The sequence below is a fragment of the Vulpes lagopus genome, chromosome 10 (genome assembly GCF_018345385.1).
Source record: "Vulpes lagopus strain Blue_001 chromosome 10, ASM1834538v1, whole genome shotgun sequence".
Taxonomy (NCBI): domain Eukaryota; kingdom Metazoa; phylum Chordata; class Mammalia; order Carnivora; family Canidae; genus Vulpes; species Vulpes lagopus.
In genome coordinates this window covers 57794433-57810479 of record NC_054833.1, presented here as the reverse complement: position 1 = coordinate 57810479, position 16047 = coordinate 57794433, and the positions used below count along the sequence as shown (strand labels likewise).

The following is a 16047-nucleotide window of genomic DNA, read 5'->3' as shown; positions in this document are numbered from 1 at the left end:
AACCATTGACTTCCTGAAAAGTCAGAACTGCATGAGCTCAGGAAGCGTTTCTGGGTAGCACATTTGTCAGAAAGTATTTAAAGACAGTGAGTAGTGGTTGCCGTGCCTTCCACACGTAGAGCAGCATTTCCCAAATTGTATTCCCTAGAACACTTGTTCAGTGAGTGGCACTGTGGGAAGGATGTTTTGATCAAAGGAAGTGGGGACATACTGTATTCTCTGTCCTCCTCCAAGAGAACATAGGCATACTTAAGATCTTGAGCTCAAAGTCCTGCAGTGAAGGAACCTTTAAATTTTCATTTAGCTGGGTTTTCTAACCCTCTATTAGCAGAGAAATCCTCGTTTCACTTGTCACTGTTACCGGGAGCAGGCTCTGGGAGACTCTGCATGAGGAGAGATGTGCGGACAGGTGCCATGTGTCCTACAGCAGGCTACCCCTTGGTTCTTGTCTGAGGCAAGTCCCACACGGGATGGACCATTGGCCAGACCTAGTCTAATGGCTTTATGTTAAAGGAATTGCCTACCATTAAAATTCAGTGTTTTGGGCAGCCCCGGTGGCACAGCGGTTTGGCGCCACCTGAAGCCCGGGGTGAGATCCTGGAGATCCGGGATCGAGTCCCACGTCGGGCTTCCTGCATGGAGCCTGCTTCTCCCTCTGCCTGTGTCTCTGCCTCTCTCTCGCTCTCTCTGAATAAATAAATAAATAAATCTTTAAAAAAAAAAATTCAGTGTTTTTCTTTCCGGGGGGGGGGGTGCCTAAACAGTTTGCCATCTCTTGGAGCAAGAGCGACAACAACACAATCAGTTGAAACACACGTGGCAGAAGGCCAATGACCAGTTTCTGGAGTCTCAGCGTTTGCTCATGAGGGACATGCAGCGCATGGAGATCGTGCTCACGTCGGAACAGCTCCGGCAGGTGGAAGAGCTGAAGAAGAGAGATCAGGTGAGTGACAGTTCTGGGGGACTCGCAGCACTGGCACCACGCCTTGCTTGTCCCCACACAGGCCATTGCAGGGCTTATGTTTTGTGGGACTTGACCAAAGGCCAGAGCCAGGGGACATCCACGCCCTTTCAGAATACACGAGAGCTGCATTGGAGGGCTTAGCTTTAGAAATGGCCTTGTCTGAGAGAAAGAGCTGATTTAACAGCGCTCCTGTGTAGACACTGCAGGACGCAACAGTATATATTTCTGAGACAGCCCTTGTCCACCCTCTGTCCAGTTCTCCGACAGAGAATCTCCTGGATTGTGTTTGCCCAGGTCGAGTCATTGGTGACATTGCTCTGGAAGCCTTATTGGAAGTGACGGCATGGGGAAGGAGAGGCTGAGTGATCCGGAAGGGCAGGAGTCCACAGAGCTGCTCACCCAAGATCCTGTTTTCTCCTTGCCTTTTAAAAAATGATCTAAATTACATGAATAATATACAAATACATCTCAGGTTAAAAATGCTTTGCTGAATGGGATGCCTGGGTGGCTCAGCAGTAGAGCGTCTGCCTGTGGCTCAGAGTGTGATCCCAGGATCTGGGATTGAGGCCTGCATTGGGCTCCCTGCAGGGAGCCTGCTTCTCCCTCTGCCTGTGTCTCTGCCTCTTTCTCTGTGTGTCTCTCATGAATAAATAAATTAAATAATTAAAAATTAAATAAATAAATAAAAATACTTTGATGTAAATACAAAGTGATGAAGGACAAAATGATGAAGGGAGGATCTCCTCGGTCACCTCCCTTTCAGGAGCAGCCACTTTTGTCGTCAGAAGTCTTCGTATAGAGGACAGCCCTCCAGGGTGCTTCTTTGTGTTCATAAGTGCATCTTTGGGTTGATTTGTTTCATACAGTCGGGTCAGGATGTGTAGTCCATAACTTACTCTCCCCAGCATTGTCTGCAGTGAGTGTCCGCACCAGAGAGCTGCCACTCTGCTCACTGCTGTGGCAGACACACCATAATGGGCCTCATCCCTGTCCCTGTAGTGGCACCCAGACTGTTCTGTTTGCTTCATTTCAAACAGTGGCGTGGCTAATCTCCTGCCCCTTGTGCATCGGCGCAGCTATTTCCCTAGCATAGCTGCATAGAAGCTGTTCTAGGTACTGTAAAAATGGTTTCAATTTCTTTGTATGACTTAGGTTAGATTTTGGCTTTCACAAGTTTCATCCTTTTTAAAATTTGTTGCTTTTTTTTTTTTAAATTTTTATTTATTTATGATAGTCACAGAGAGAGAGAGAGAGAGAGAGAGGGGCGGAGACATAGGCAGAGGGAGAAGCAGGTTTCATGCACCGGGAGCCCGACGTGGGATTCGATCCTGGGTGTCCAGGATCGCACCCTGGGCCAAAGGCAGGTGCTAAACCGCTGCACCACCCAGGGATCCCTAAAATTTCTGTTTTAATTGTGACTCATTCTTCTTCTGTGTAGACAAAGCCAGCTTAAGGATTTAGATTCTAAAGTACTGCTGTCTGGGCAGCCTCGGTGGCACAGCGGTTTAGCGCCGCCTGCAGCCCAGGGCATGATCTTGGAGGCCCTGGACCAGTCCCATGTCCGGCTCTCTGCGTGGAGCCTGCTTCTCCCTCTGCCTGTGTCTCTGCCTCTCTCTCTCTCTGCATCTCTATGAATAAATAAATAAAATCTTTAAAAAAAAAAATAAAGTACTGCTGTCCATAAAAATGGTCTGAATGCTCTGATTGGTCAGTTAGGGCTTTTTATTCACATTCCCTGAGGTTTCTCTGCATGTCTGAATTGTGCTGCGGCTCACATATAAAGCTCTGTTCCTGTGGTCATCAGGACAGACATGCACTAGGACTCCCCAGGTGAGGGGGTCTGCTGGTTCGAAGCCCATGTGCCCGCCCTCCTCTCAGGCATGATGGGTTATTGGGGCTTCCCCCGTGCATCTGCCTACCCCTCATGTGCCCCAGGTGGTGGACTCCCCTTGATGCTGCTCCTCTGGTCCCTTTCCTTGCTGCCCCCTGCAGAAGCTTGTGCACACCTGTGTGCTGCCGTGGCTGTGTCCCCCGTGGGGCTGCTCTGGGAGCCCCAAGGGACTCTGACATCACTTGAACCAGTCTTGTTGTGTCTCACATGAGTTTGTACTATGTCTGGTGACCGTGCCCTGCCTGCCCTTTTCTGTGGTCACCTGCAGGGATGTCCATGTGAACTCTCCCTCGGGTCCCGGGAAGAGGACGGGGTGTGTTTTATGTCACCTTTCTCCCAATTCACTCATCTGGGAAGCTGCTTCCTGATTTCTCCTTTGTGATGGCTTCATCCTTGGTGCTTGTGGTGTTGAGATGTTTGTTAGGATCAGACATCCTGACATGATTACAAAGCAAATAAACCTCAGTGTCCAGTTTTCTTGTAAAGCATTGTTCTCTTTCATTTGTTTTGAGTGGTTAAAAAACTGACTGAACATGAAGTATGGATCACCTGAGTGATGTGTGTCTGTATCTCCTTTCACCTGCAGGAGGAAGACGAGCAACAGAGGTTTCATAAGAAGAAGGAGCACAACAGAACAGATGTCGAGGAGGAGGCGAAAGCCTCGGTGGCCTGCGCTCTCACGCATGAGGAAGCTTGCGCCCAGTTGTCAAATGAAGAGGTAAGGCGAATCTGTCATTCAAGTCCCTGTGTACATGATGTTTTCATATGCAGCTTGTCCTTCGTCCCCCGTGGTTCATGCAGGACATGCGGAGCCACTGACACGGTGATGGTGTGTGTGTCTCCTATGTTTACGATCTCCAGGACATATGTGGGCCTCTCACTGCCTCTAAAGTGCTTCCCCAGGGCTTCCGATATTAAAGCTATAGAGGAGAACTTAACTCTTTTTTGGAATGAATAATAAGTGTTGCCAATACTTCAGGTTTTTCTTTTGAAGGTTAGTTGAAGTGTTGAAGAACTGAACTCCCTACAGCACATGTTTGCTCATTAACAGGCTGTGAGGATGGGGGTGAGGTTGGCGGGGGATGGGAGTAGGGGTGGTGGGGAGAGTCAGGTGGAGGGGGCAGCCCTGGAGGTAGAGAGTGGTGCTCCCTTGGCCTGGGGGCCTTTTGCCTCCCTCCCCATGGCTGCAGGGGCCTCCTCAGGGGGTTCTCGTCTCCACCCTGTCTCCACCCTGTTGGCAGCTGCGCCCTGGGCATTACTGAGCATTCCCTTGTGGTGAGGGGAGCTGCAGCCAGGCCACTCCTCTCCTTGGCATCCACAAAGGCTCCCATGACGTGCACGATGACATTCCAGTTCTGCTCACACCGTTCCAGCACATTTGCCACCCTGTTGTGCTGGAACATGGTTCCTTCTCCTGGAGGGCTATCTTCCCTGCCCTGCTGAGTGTTGAGACCCTCTAAGCATCTTCAGGACTCAGGCTGACATCCCCTCTACAGGAAGGAAGTGCTTCTGTTACTGCCTCGAGGATAAAGATGAAGGCCCCCAACATGGCACAGAAGGGCCTCACCGCTGAGTGACCCTCTGTGGCTTCCACGTTCCCCACATCTTCACAGCCAGGCCTGTCCCCGTGCTGGCCCAGCTCACATGCCTCTTGCGTCCTGTGCCCTGCCCCGCCTCGTCCCCTGGCTTTAGGAACTAGTCCTGGGTAGATGGGATTGGGGTCTTCATCTATGTGTCTGTGTAGTGGGTAGGTTTCTGCTCAGTCCCGTGTGGTCTACTTCCTGGTGGCTTATGTTTCCGTGTTTGTGGATTGTTTGACATTAAAGCTTTAAAAATATCCTAGTGAACACTGAAGGGGATGATGTAAATGTTTTTCTACATTCTTTGTTTTGGGTCGTACACTGAGAACCACTTGCCCTGATTCTGCTGTGCATTTTTTTAATAGTCAGACTCCCAAGAGAGTCTCAGTTTTTGGGTACTGCCGAGTATTATGTGGTTTCTATGTGCAGGAATGTTTGAAAAAGTTTCAGACTTTTCAAAAAATATTTTAGCAGGAAAACAGGAAATGGAGCTTTGTTATAATTTACAGTGAAGTGTTTTTAAAATTTTTTGATTCTATCTTTGTTGGTCTGTAGTATATATTGTGCATAACATTATTTTCTGACATTCTAAATATATTTTAGATTTGATCTTTTACAGTTTGAATGTTTTGTGTTGAGAGTCATGATGATTTACTTTTGCCTGTTGGTGTAAAGTTAATAGTGGCCACTTCAGAGACTCAGATTTATGGCTAAAGACAATGAAAATGTGTAGGACCTGATACTTTCTTTAGCCTGGTGCAAACAGTGTCCTTTTCTTGGTACAAAAATCAAGTGTGTTCATTGTGGGAAATGTGGAGAGTACAGAAAGGTCCTAGGGAACAGGAGAGCTGGTCCCTGAGTCTCCTGCCCAGAGATGATTGCCGCTGCTTTCTAGGGCATGTCTCTCCTTTCTGTTTCTTTTCTCCATTTCCTGAGTTAACATGTGTATATTTCTGTTTTTGCTTTTAAACCTAGCCCATATTGTAATTCTACATAATCTTTTATGTAAATTTTTTTTCACTTGAGCCTATCTTAGAGGTTTTGGCTTATCAGTAAATGTTTTTGCACAAGTGGTATTTAATAGCTGACAGCATTTCGGCATGCAAATGCCCAAGAATTCCATCCTGATGGATTTGTGCCCAGGTCTGTCGGTCTGTGCCATTGGAAGAAAAGTGGAATGTTCCTCACAGTCTGTCCAGAAGCAAGTCCCGCGCACCATATAGAGCCATGTGCAGATGCAGCAGAGTTGGGTCATGAGGCAGAAGCAGGAGCAGGGAGGCAGCACGGGTCAAACAGCACAGGGCTGGCTGCTTTCAGTAATCCCAGTGGGCTTTGGTGTAGAGAGTCTGTTCTCAGTTTCCTGGTGCCTAGCCGTGGGCTGATTTAGGGCGAGGTGGGGTACTGGCATGGGGTCATGAGGGTGGTCAAGGAGGTGGTTGGGGGCCACAGGAAGGATGGGTTGGGTATATGTGAGAGGCCTCTTCATAGGCGACTTGTGTATTAATTGGAGGAATCAGGTGGCTTGGAGTGGTGGTCTTTCCCTGGCGGGCAGGGTCCTCAGAATGGGGAAAACATCGTAAAACATAGAAAATAAGAAACAGTACTAGCAAAGCAATAGTCAAGCTGGTTCCATCTTTACCAGTGTAGGAGTTTTCACCACCATGAGGAACCGTAGTGCTGTTGGTGCACTTCCTCCCTGGGTTCTGCTCACTCCCTTATTAGCATGGGCTGCTGGGAACAACTGCCCATTAAGGGTGTAGACATGTTTAGGGCATCGGGAAATATTGTTGAGTCATCTTCCAGAAACGCCATTTGGTTCACGCTTCCCCCTGGGTGTATGCACTTTCTGTCACCAGCCCTGCATTCCGGCCCATTTCCTGCCGCTGTCCCCTCCTGTCCTTTGTGTCTCAGCAGCACTGCATGGGACCGAGGGTGGCTTCTTTGTAACTCCCAGAAGGGATTCTCATCCTGGTTTGTATCAGCTTTGTACTGGGTACTCACTCACGACCTCCGCCACAGCTACATTAACTCAACTAGATATGTGTTCCTCAGCCATCTGAATCTGGCAGATGAAAAGTACCTCTAAACAGAACAAAATGGGGGCAGTCCAGGTGGCTCAGCGGCTTAGTGCCGCCTTTGGCCCAAGGTGTGATCCTGGAGTCCTGGGATCGAGTCCCATGCCAGGCTCCCTGCATGGAGCCTGGTTCTCTCTCTCTCTCTCTCTCTCTCTCATGAATAAATAAAAATCTTAAAAAAAAAAGAATCTTAAAAAAAAAAACAGAACAAAATGGAGGAATTAACATAAAAGTTGTCCAGTTTTTACCAAGTAAGGATATTTTTAAAACATTTAAAATTTTGGGTGTCCAGGTGACTCAGCGGTTTATCGCCACCTTCTGCCCAGGGCGTGATCCTGGAGACCCGGAATCGAGTCCCAAGTCGGGCTCCCCGCAAGGAGCCTGCTTCTCGCTCTGCCTTTGTCTTTGCCTCTCTCTCTCTCTCTCTCTGTGTCTTTCATGAATAAATAAATAAAATCTTAAAAAAAAGGAAACATTTAAAAGTTTTGTTTTTCACAGGCTTTTCCAGTTTATGAATAAAAGAGCTTTGACAACAAAAAGCAGACAGTATTATCTTGAAATAAAAGGCTAGTCTTTTAAATCGAATATGTTGAATTTCAAGAAACACTTGCTACCCTTTTCTATTCTGGTTTTCCGGTCACCGTGCGCAGCCTCGTGGAGTGGCACTGCTGTGATGCTGTCACTTTGAGAATGTGTCGCACCACATGTTACTCTGAGATGAAATGCATACATCATAGAATTGACCACTTAAAGTATGCGACTCAGAGGCATTTAAAGATTTTATTTACTCATTTGACAGAGCATATGCACGAACAGAGGCAGAGGCAGAGGGAGAAGCAGACTCCTCAGCTGAGCAGGGAGTTGGACAGGGCTCAATCCCAGGACCCTGGAATCATGACCTGAGCCAAAGGCAGACACTTCACCAGCTGAGTCTGACACCCTGACTCAGAGGCATTTAGTGTACACAGTCTGTGTGGTCCCCCCAGCTTCACCCCAGGAGTCCCCACGTCCTCCAAGGAGTCACTCCCCAGTTTCCTTTCCCCTCAGCCTTTGGCAACCACTGATTTGTTTTCCGTCTTCATGGATTTACCCGTTCTGGACGTTTCTTGTGGGTGAACTCAGTGTGTTACCTTCTTTGTCTTGTTTCTTTCACTTATGTACCCCATATCTCATGCTGACTACATCTTCAGGCATGCAATACTGTTCCCATCTCCCTTCCACTTAGGCTACTCTTTCCTTTGTCCATCCCCAAACAGACACAATTGGTGTTTCTCAGGGTTCTGCCCTCAGCCTTCTCATCCTACAGAACCGCTGTAGATGTTCTCATTTGCTGCTGTGACTTGAATGATCATTATGTGGCGTTTACCCTCTGGCCTCTCTGTCTAAAGACTTGTTTGTCCCTCTGTCAGGTGAGTATCGCCATGTGGACATACGAGTAGCACCTCACATTCAGCGTACCTGGCGCTGAGCTTTAGGAGACCTTCCCTGACCCCCGTGTCTGAGCTAAAAGCCCCACCTTGAGCCCCCCGGGCACTCAGTACAGTGCTGCTCATTTTATCACATAGCGCTCTAACAGCCTGCTTGCTTGCTTATTGTTTTCACGAAACTGCAAATATCATAAGGTCATGGTTTGCTTACCGCTGTATCCTGAGTACCTGGTTTAGATCCAATAGAAGACACTCAGTAAATTTTGTTCAGTGACTATGTGAAGGTAGTGTGCTAAGGATCATCATGTGGAACGTGTGGCGAAACACTCTGACCATCCGGTAGTTTTTGTCTCAAGTATAGAGAATCGTCTAACTTGGCAATGTGTGTTTTCACATTTCAGGAGCACTTAGATAGCACCCACGGCTCAGTCCACTCCCTGGATGCAGACTTACTCTTGCCGTCTGGAGACTCGTTCAGTAAATCGGACACTGACGTGTTTAAAGATGGACTCAGGAGAGCACAGTCTACAGACAGCTTGGGAACCTCAGGCTCACTGCAATCCAAAGCTTTAGGCTATAACTACAAAGCAAAATCTGCTGGAAACTTGGATGAATCGGATTTTGGACCGTTGGTAGGAGCAGATTCAGTGTCTGAGAACTTTGATACTGCCTCCCTTGGGTCACTACAAATGCCAAGTGGGTTTATGTTAACCAAAGATCAGGAGAGAGCAATCAAGGCCATGACGCCAGAGCAAGAAGAGACGGCGTCTCTCCTCTCCAGTGTCACCCAGGGTATGGAAAGTGCTTATGTGTCCCCCAGTGGTTACCGCTTGGTTAGTGAGACAGAGTGGAATCTGCTGCAGAAGGAGGTGAGCTGTCTTCCTGACTTTCTCTTGCTCAGGTCGGGTAGCTCTGGGATGTATTGTACATTCACAGGATGCCCCTGGAGTCCCTATGTGCACACATCGCCACATAGTCCAGTGACTGCCATTCCAGGTGGCTGTGGCGGGAAGGGAACTGGGTGTGAGCTCCCCCACCCACCACCCCTGGAGTCTCACCTAATCGGAGCTTAGGCACCCTAATGTTGGAGTAGCCTGAATTTGGTTTGCCCCGCACCCTTTCCAGTCTTGGTGTACTCCCAGATTCCTTCTGTCACCTCTCCTTGAGATCCGAACGCAGATGCTTGTCAGCGGACACTAGAGTGTATGTAAGGAGGGGTAGGAACCATGGGAGAGAGAGAAGAGAAGGTAGCGCAGAAGGAGGTTCATTTTCCTCCTAAGAGTATTTGCAAACTCAGAAGTAAGATTAAGAGCTACAACTTCAGGCCTTTGCACAGTGCCTCACAGGATTGTGTGGCCCTGGGTTCCAGCTTCAGGGTAATAATCAGATGGTCCCCAGGTTACAGGCGGGGCCTCATCTCAGGCCACAGGACTCATGCCGCTTTTCCCGGTAACTGAGCAGGACAATGTGGTCAGAGGCCGTTTCCGACTTCTAGTGCTTTCTTTCACAGGGCCCCTGTCTCTTAAAGGACTGGTTGAGCCGTGAAGCCTGATGGCAGCCACTCCCCCCACAATCTCATGCAGGACATGTGTGAGGAGACGCTCCTTAGCAGCTCTCGGGCTGTTTGTGGCCTGAGCTGGGGGAGCGGCCAATGGGCACTGGTTCCGTCCTGCCCCTGCTCCAGGTGTCATGCTCATCTGCATTGTGTGGGTCTTGGCCTCATACTTTTGCTTTATGTTTTCCTCAAAGGTGGTGTTTTGTGGCCCTTAGCCTCCTGGTTACATAGCTGGGGCCCTTGTTTGCCTGTCCTGCGTGTATTGGTGCTTACGGCATCTTAGAATCCAACCCTAGGGCAGCCTGGGTGGCTCAGCAGTTTAGCACCGCCTTCAGCCCGGGGCATGATCCTGGAGACCTGGCGTTAAGTCCCATGTTAGGCTCCCTGCATGGAGCCTGCTTCTCCCTCTGCCTGTGTCTCTGCCTCTCTCTTTCTCTGTGTCTCTCATGAATAAACAAATAAAATCTTAAAAAAAAAAAAAATTAGTGGTATCTTTAAAAAAAAAAAAAAAAGAATCCAACCCTATAGGGCCATAACTCTGAAGAAATTGTCTACCTCGTGTTCTCTGAGGAGCATAGATAAGACTGTGCACGTATTCAGATGTGCGACATACAGTCATTTTGTTCTGCTGATAAGAGGTAACTTTGATGCCCTTCAGGTACATAATGCGGGAAATAAACTTGGTAGACGTTGCGATATGTGCTCCAATTATGAAAAACAGTTACAAGGGATTCAGATTCAGGAGGCTGAGACCAGAGACCAGGTGAGTTTCTTTTTGGTATGCCAAATTGCTAATGCTGTCCTCCTCATTGCACTACTGTCCTCCTCACTGGGGTTTTCCCTCCCACTTGCTTTGTGAAATATATCCACGTGAAATACGAAATAACCTGGTTCTTGCAGCGTCAGCTACGTTCCCAGTGGGGCACTCTGGAGCCTTCGCTTTTGTCTGCGACTCAGCTGGCCCAGCAACATGTGGGCCAGCTCAGCTCTTGCAGGGGCAGGGGCACATCTCCTCTCATCGCCCTCTCCTCCTGCCCCGGGGGCGGCCGTGCTGCCAGGAATGTGCGCTGGGCAGGGTGCTTCTCCATACAGGGCTTGAGGGGGTGGTTACTGTGCTACTCACTGAATAAAGCTTAGCTGAATATTATCTTAAGCCTTATTTAGAATCTTCATCAAAGCTTATTACCTTCTTTCATAAATTTGTTAAACTGATTACAGTTAGTTTACAGGAGCACAGAAATTAAGATTTGGTAGATTTCGTATGCAGAGATTGACAAGTACTTGTCCAGATACATTGTCTAATGGATTGATTCCTTGAGAACATTTAGGAAATGTAGAATTTCAGGAGAGTGGGCTTGTGAAAGTATAGAGAAGGAAAAGATTATTTTTCTTCTATTTCCAGATTATTTTTTTATTGTAAAGGTTGTTCTCTTAGTCTTCACAATAAGTTGAAGTGATTAGAATGATGGTTTTAATATTTTCAAATGCCATTTGCATTAATTTCCTCCCATGTGTACCAATTTTCCTGGATGATGGAGACCTCAATTTCTAGAGGCACACAGGGGCATGTGGCCTCACTGTGCGCTCAGGGAAAGGAACCCTTGAGCTAGGTTTGTTTTTGAGCTGGAATACAAATCTAGGACAGGAAAGGTGTGTGAAGGAACTCTCAGGAAGGGGAATGATGTGTTCTAGGAAGCACAAACAGCTCATGGCCTGTGGGGGTGCAGGAAGGGAGAGGACGCTCCGCTCCGAAAGGAAGACCACCATGAGGTCATTGAGGGAGAGGCGCATGTAGAAATTCTAAGTAGGGAAATGATATGATTAGACTTTTGTTTTAGGAAACATTCATAGTGTTAGTGTGGGTTGCAGATTGGAGGCAGGCGGAGGGTAGACCAGAGTAAGGGGGTGCTGCCCCGGCCTGCAGGACTCAGGTGTGGGAGGAGAGCAGACCTTTGCAAAGGAGATACCGAATGTGAGAAACGATTTGTGGAAACCTGACAGTGACGTTAGATGAGGTCAGTCATTCTGAATTGACAGATCTGTGCTGTGTCTCAAGAAGACAGAAGATGAGGCTTTTTAAATTTTTGGAGTTAGGGCTTTTTTTTTTTTTTTTAAATTAATAAAAGAATCCTTGGGAACTTTGTCCTGATGTGCATTTCAAATTGCACAGGTGAAGAAACTGCAGGCCATGCTGAGGCAGGCGAACGAGCAGTTGGAGAGGACGGCCAGGGAGAGGCAGGAGCTGGAGGATGCCCTGAAGCGCAGCACCCAGGACACCAGCCACCAGGTACCGGGGCCTGACGACCTATCGTGCCACCACCACCCAGTGGGACGCTGCATGGTTGCCTGCTGTGGCTTGGAAACAGCCCTGTTTCTTTCTTGGCCTGAGGCCACTCTGTTTTCCCTCAGAGAATAAAGATCTCTTCCTGATCTCTTTCTGCTGTAGGTCTTACAGACCTTTAAAGGATAACTGTGGAAATAACTGGTTAAGTATCAGCAGATGCTCAGTTTTAATTTTTAGTAGGTTTTTCTGCTGCACACAAACTTTCTGACAGGAATAATACTAATTAAATTCCTTTTGACTTTTTAAATGTATAACAAATAGAAAAAACTCAAACATGCACAGATAGACCCACATGCCAGAACTCACTTCTACATTCCCCTGGTTGGGACTGAATAACAGAACAGAAGCCCGCCCCCTCCCTGACTTGTGACACTAGCAGAGGGTGTTGTCTCTCTGTTGGAACAAATGAGGTAGATGGTGTGCACCATCTCATCTTCCCCTATGTAGCATTTTGAGGCTCTTACCCGACACTGGAGCAGTGGCAGCTTCCTTGTGGTCGTCGCACACTTGTACTGTGTGCGGATCTGTCAGTGTCTCCTTTGGGACGAGTTTTTGGGTGGTTTCCAGTTCTGGGCTGTTAGGAGTACTTCTACTCTGAAATTTCCATACAGGGCTTGTTGTGCATGCTTCTGGGAATCCACTAGGAGTGCCGTGCCCAGGTCAGATGGTCAGAATGCACTCAACTTCAGCGGATAACAAAGCCAAACAATCTTCTACAGTGGTCGCACACATTTATACTCCGAGCAGCAATGCAGAGGGCATCCCTGTGGGCCCATCGTTGTGGTAGCTGATTATGGGGTTTCACGGTGGCTTAGTCTGCATTTCTCTGATGACCACCCAGGTTATGTGGCATGTGTCCTACATAGTGGCCATTGGGGTGTGGGTGTGTGTGTGTGTGTGTGTGTGTGTGAGTGTGTGAGTGAGATTCCCCTCTCAAGTCTTATGCTAATTGTCTATTGGATTGTCTAGTTCTGTTTATCTGTTTTTGTTATTTTTCTGATTTGTTAGAAGCCCTTTATACAATCATACACTAGAGCCTTTTGGTGACTTGTGTGGTGCATTTCTGCTCATCAGTACTTGACGTTTTCATTATTTTAATGGTGTCTTTTGATGAAAAGTTCATAATTTTCATGTAGTCAAGCTGATTGAATTTTTTTAATGATTTGTGATTTTGTTTTTAATTTTTTTTATTTTTTATTTTTTTATTTTTTTGTTTTTTAAAAGAATATTTTTTGGGGGTGCCTGGGTGGCTCAGTCATTTGAACATACGACTCTTGATCTCAGTGCAGGTCATGATCTCAGGGTCGTGGGATCGAGCCTATGTTGGGCTTTGTTCAGTGAGGAGTCTGCTCAAGATTCTTTCCCCTTCCCTTTTCCTCCCCCTCTGTTCTTCCCACTGCTCATGTGCTCTCTCTCTCAAGTAAATAATAAGAATCCTTTTTTAAAAAGAATATTGGGGGCAGCCCGGGTGGCTCAGAGGTTTAGCACCTGCCTTCAGCCCAGGGCGTGATCCTGGAGACCCGGGATCGAATCCCATGTCGGGCTCCCTGCGTGAAGCCTGCTTCTCCCTCTGTCTATGTCTCTACCTCTCTCTCTGTGTGTCTCTCATGAATAAATTAAAAAAAAAAAAAAAAAAAGAATATTGGGCAGCCTGGATGGCTCAGTGGTTTAGCATCACCTTCAGCCCAGGGCCTGATCCTGGAGACCCGGGATCGAATCCCACGTCAGGCTTCCTGCATGGAGCCTGCTTCTCCCTCTGCCTGTGTTTCTGCCTCTCTCTCTCTCTGTGTCTCATGAATAAATAAATAAAATCTTAAAAAATTAAAATAAAAAAATATTTTCTTATGTGTTATAAAGGTATTTTCATATATTTTTGTGGAAGCTTTATTGTTTATAGTCACGTTTATATCTAAAAATCCATCTAGAACTAGTTTTGATCTGTATGCTGTATAGATGAGGGTAGTTTTATTTTTTCCATTTGGATAGCTCTTCGGACCATTTAGTGAAAAGATCCCCTTTTTTCTTCTGCTCTGCAAGGTCATCTGTGTCATTCATCAAGTGATTATGTATGGTGGTAGGAGGGGAGTCATTTTCAAGACTGTTCTCTTCAGTTGGTCTGTTTGTCTATTTCTGTGCAAAATACTCTGCTGTAATTCATAGTAAAATTTTCGTTTGCTTTTTTAAAAAATAGTTTTTAGTTCTCTGCTGAGGTCTGTGTTTTCCCTCATTTCAAAAGTATTCACCTTTTTTTAAAAGTTTTTTTTAAATTTTTTATTTATGATAGTCATACAGAGAGAGAGATAGAGAGGCAGAGACATAGGCAGAGGGAGAAGCAGGCTCCATGCACTGGGAGCCCGACGTGGGACTCGATCCCGGGTCTGCAGGATCGCGCCCTGGGCTAAAGGCAGGCGCCAAACTGCTGCGCCACCCAGGGATCCCCAAGTATTCACCTTTTTTTCGTGCATAGTTTTAAAACTTTAGAGTCTTTGATAATTCTCCTGGGTCTTCATGGGGTTGGCAGGTGTGAGTTTCTTTTCCCCCTGAGAAATCAGTCACATTTTCCTGATTTTTCCCATGTCGAGTACTTTTAGGTTGTACCCTGGGAACTATGAATATGTTACTGTGAGACTCAGCACTTTGTTTATCTGATTAGGTTCCGTTAGCAGGCCTCATCTTGCCTTGTGTGGAGATGCTTCTGATGTCAGTTCCTTTTTTATTTTTTTTTTAAGATTTTATTTATTTATTCATGAGAGACACAGAGAGGGAGGCAGAGACACAGGCAGAGGAATAAGCAGGCTCCCTGCGGGGAGCTCGATATGGGACTTGATCCCAGGACTCCAGGATCACACACCCTGAGCCGAAGGCAGGCGCTAAACCACTGAGCCACCCAGGCATCCCATCAGTTCCCTTTTTAAAGCTTTTTTTTTTTTTTTTTTTTTTTTAAGATTTTATTTATTTATTCATGATAGAGAGAGAGAGAGAGGCAGAGACACAGGCAGAGGGAGAAGCAGGCTCCATGCACCGGGAGCCCGACGTGGGATTCGATCCCGGGTCTCCAGGATCGCGCCCTGGGCCAAAGGCAGGTGCCAAACCGCTGCGCCACCCAGGGATCTCCCTTTTTAAAGCTTTTGAAGAGCTTTTGGATGTGTTCACTTGTGGGTGTGGGACTTGTGTTGGTTGATACACAGAATTAAGCCCCCCCCCCAGTCCCCTCCCCAAGGACACTCCTCTGCTCTTCTTCCAGGGACCTTGCCGTTGCACTGGGATCACACAGAGTCTGGTCCCTTGTACCCCCACCCCCCGCAGCTATTATGGTTCTGCTGCTGGTCATCTCAGAGGAATGCTGCCACAGAAGTGAGAAAAACCCCACGTGAGCAGTGAATTCACTCCTGGATGAGTTGCTTCTCCCATTTTGACTTCCTTCTCTCAACTGTCTGCTTTTGCTTATTTTTCAAAGTCCTTGGGCAATTGTTAGTTGTAATCAGGGTGGAGAAAGGCCATTATGGGCCTCATCCTTCTTGGAAGTCTCTACTCTCTCATATTTTTTTTAGACAGATCTTTTTATTTCCACCTTCATCCAAAAAGGATTCTTGACCAGCTGTGGTGTCCTGAACACTTATGCTGTTTTCCCCCAGGCTTGGAAGTTACTGTTGGGTCTGTATTTCTACTAGTAAGAAGTTAGCTGTAGGTCCTACTGTTGCTCCTTTGAAGGTAAAATATTATTTTTTCCCTGGTTATTTTAGGGATTGTTTTTTTTGCTTTTGTTTTCAGCAGTTTTACTGTGCTGTGCCTAGGTGTATTTTTTATTCATATTTTTCCTGTTTGAGGTTCTCACAGGGTTTCTTGGATATCTGAATTGATATCTTACATCATAATTGGAATAATCTCAGCCATTATGTGTATCTTTTAATAACTTGCTTTTATTGAGATATTACATATAGCCAAGTGCATAAATCTCAAGTGTAGAGCTTGGTGAATTTTAACACATGGAAAGTTTACTAGGTGATCATCATCTGGATCAAGATACAAAGCTTTCTGATATACTTGTGGTCCTTCATACTAACTAAACACCAGAGCTGCCTGCACAGAGGGTTGGCAGGGTTCTGACTTGAACACTGTTTAGTATTGCTCATTCTTGAACTTCATGCAAATGGAATCCTATTGTTCAGAGCCTTGCACAGCCAGTCTGTTTGATTATTACGTCTGAGGCT

General features: G+C 46.8%; 1 protein-coding gene across 2 annotated transcripts in view; it reads left to right on the top strand.

Moving 5' to 3' along the window:
- The window catches only part of RABEP1 (rabaptin, RAB GTPase binding effector protein 1), a 106436-nt gene that overhangs the window by 71686 nt on the left and 18703 nt on the right, over positions 1-16047 (top strand). The window contains exons 7-11 of one of the 2 annotated variants that reach the window (XM_041772132.1): positions 765-943; positions 3442-3573; positions 8339-8806; positions 10151-10255; positions 11663-11779. In XM_041772132.1, coding sequence (XP_041628066.1) covers positions 765-943; positions 3442-3573; positions 8339-8806; positions 10151-10255; positions 11663-11779 — 1001 coding nt within the window. Of the gene's footprint in view, positions 1-764; positions 944-3441; positions 3574-7766; positions 7965-8338; positions 8807-10150; positions 10256-11662; positions 11780-16047 lie in introns of those variants that run through there. The other variant, XM_041772131.1, reaches the window with a different exon arrangement.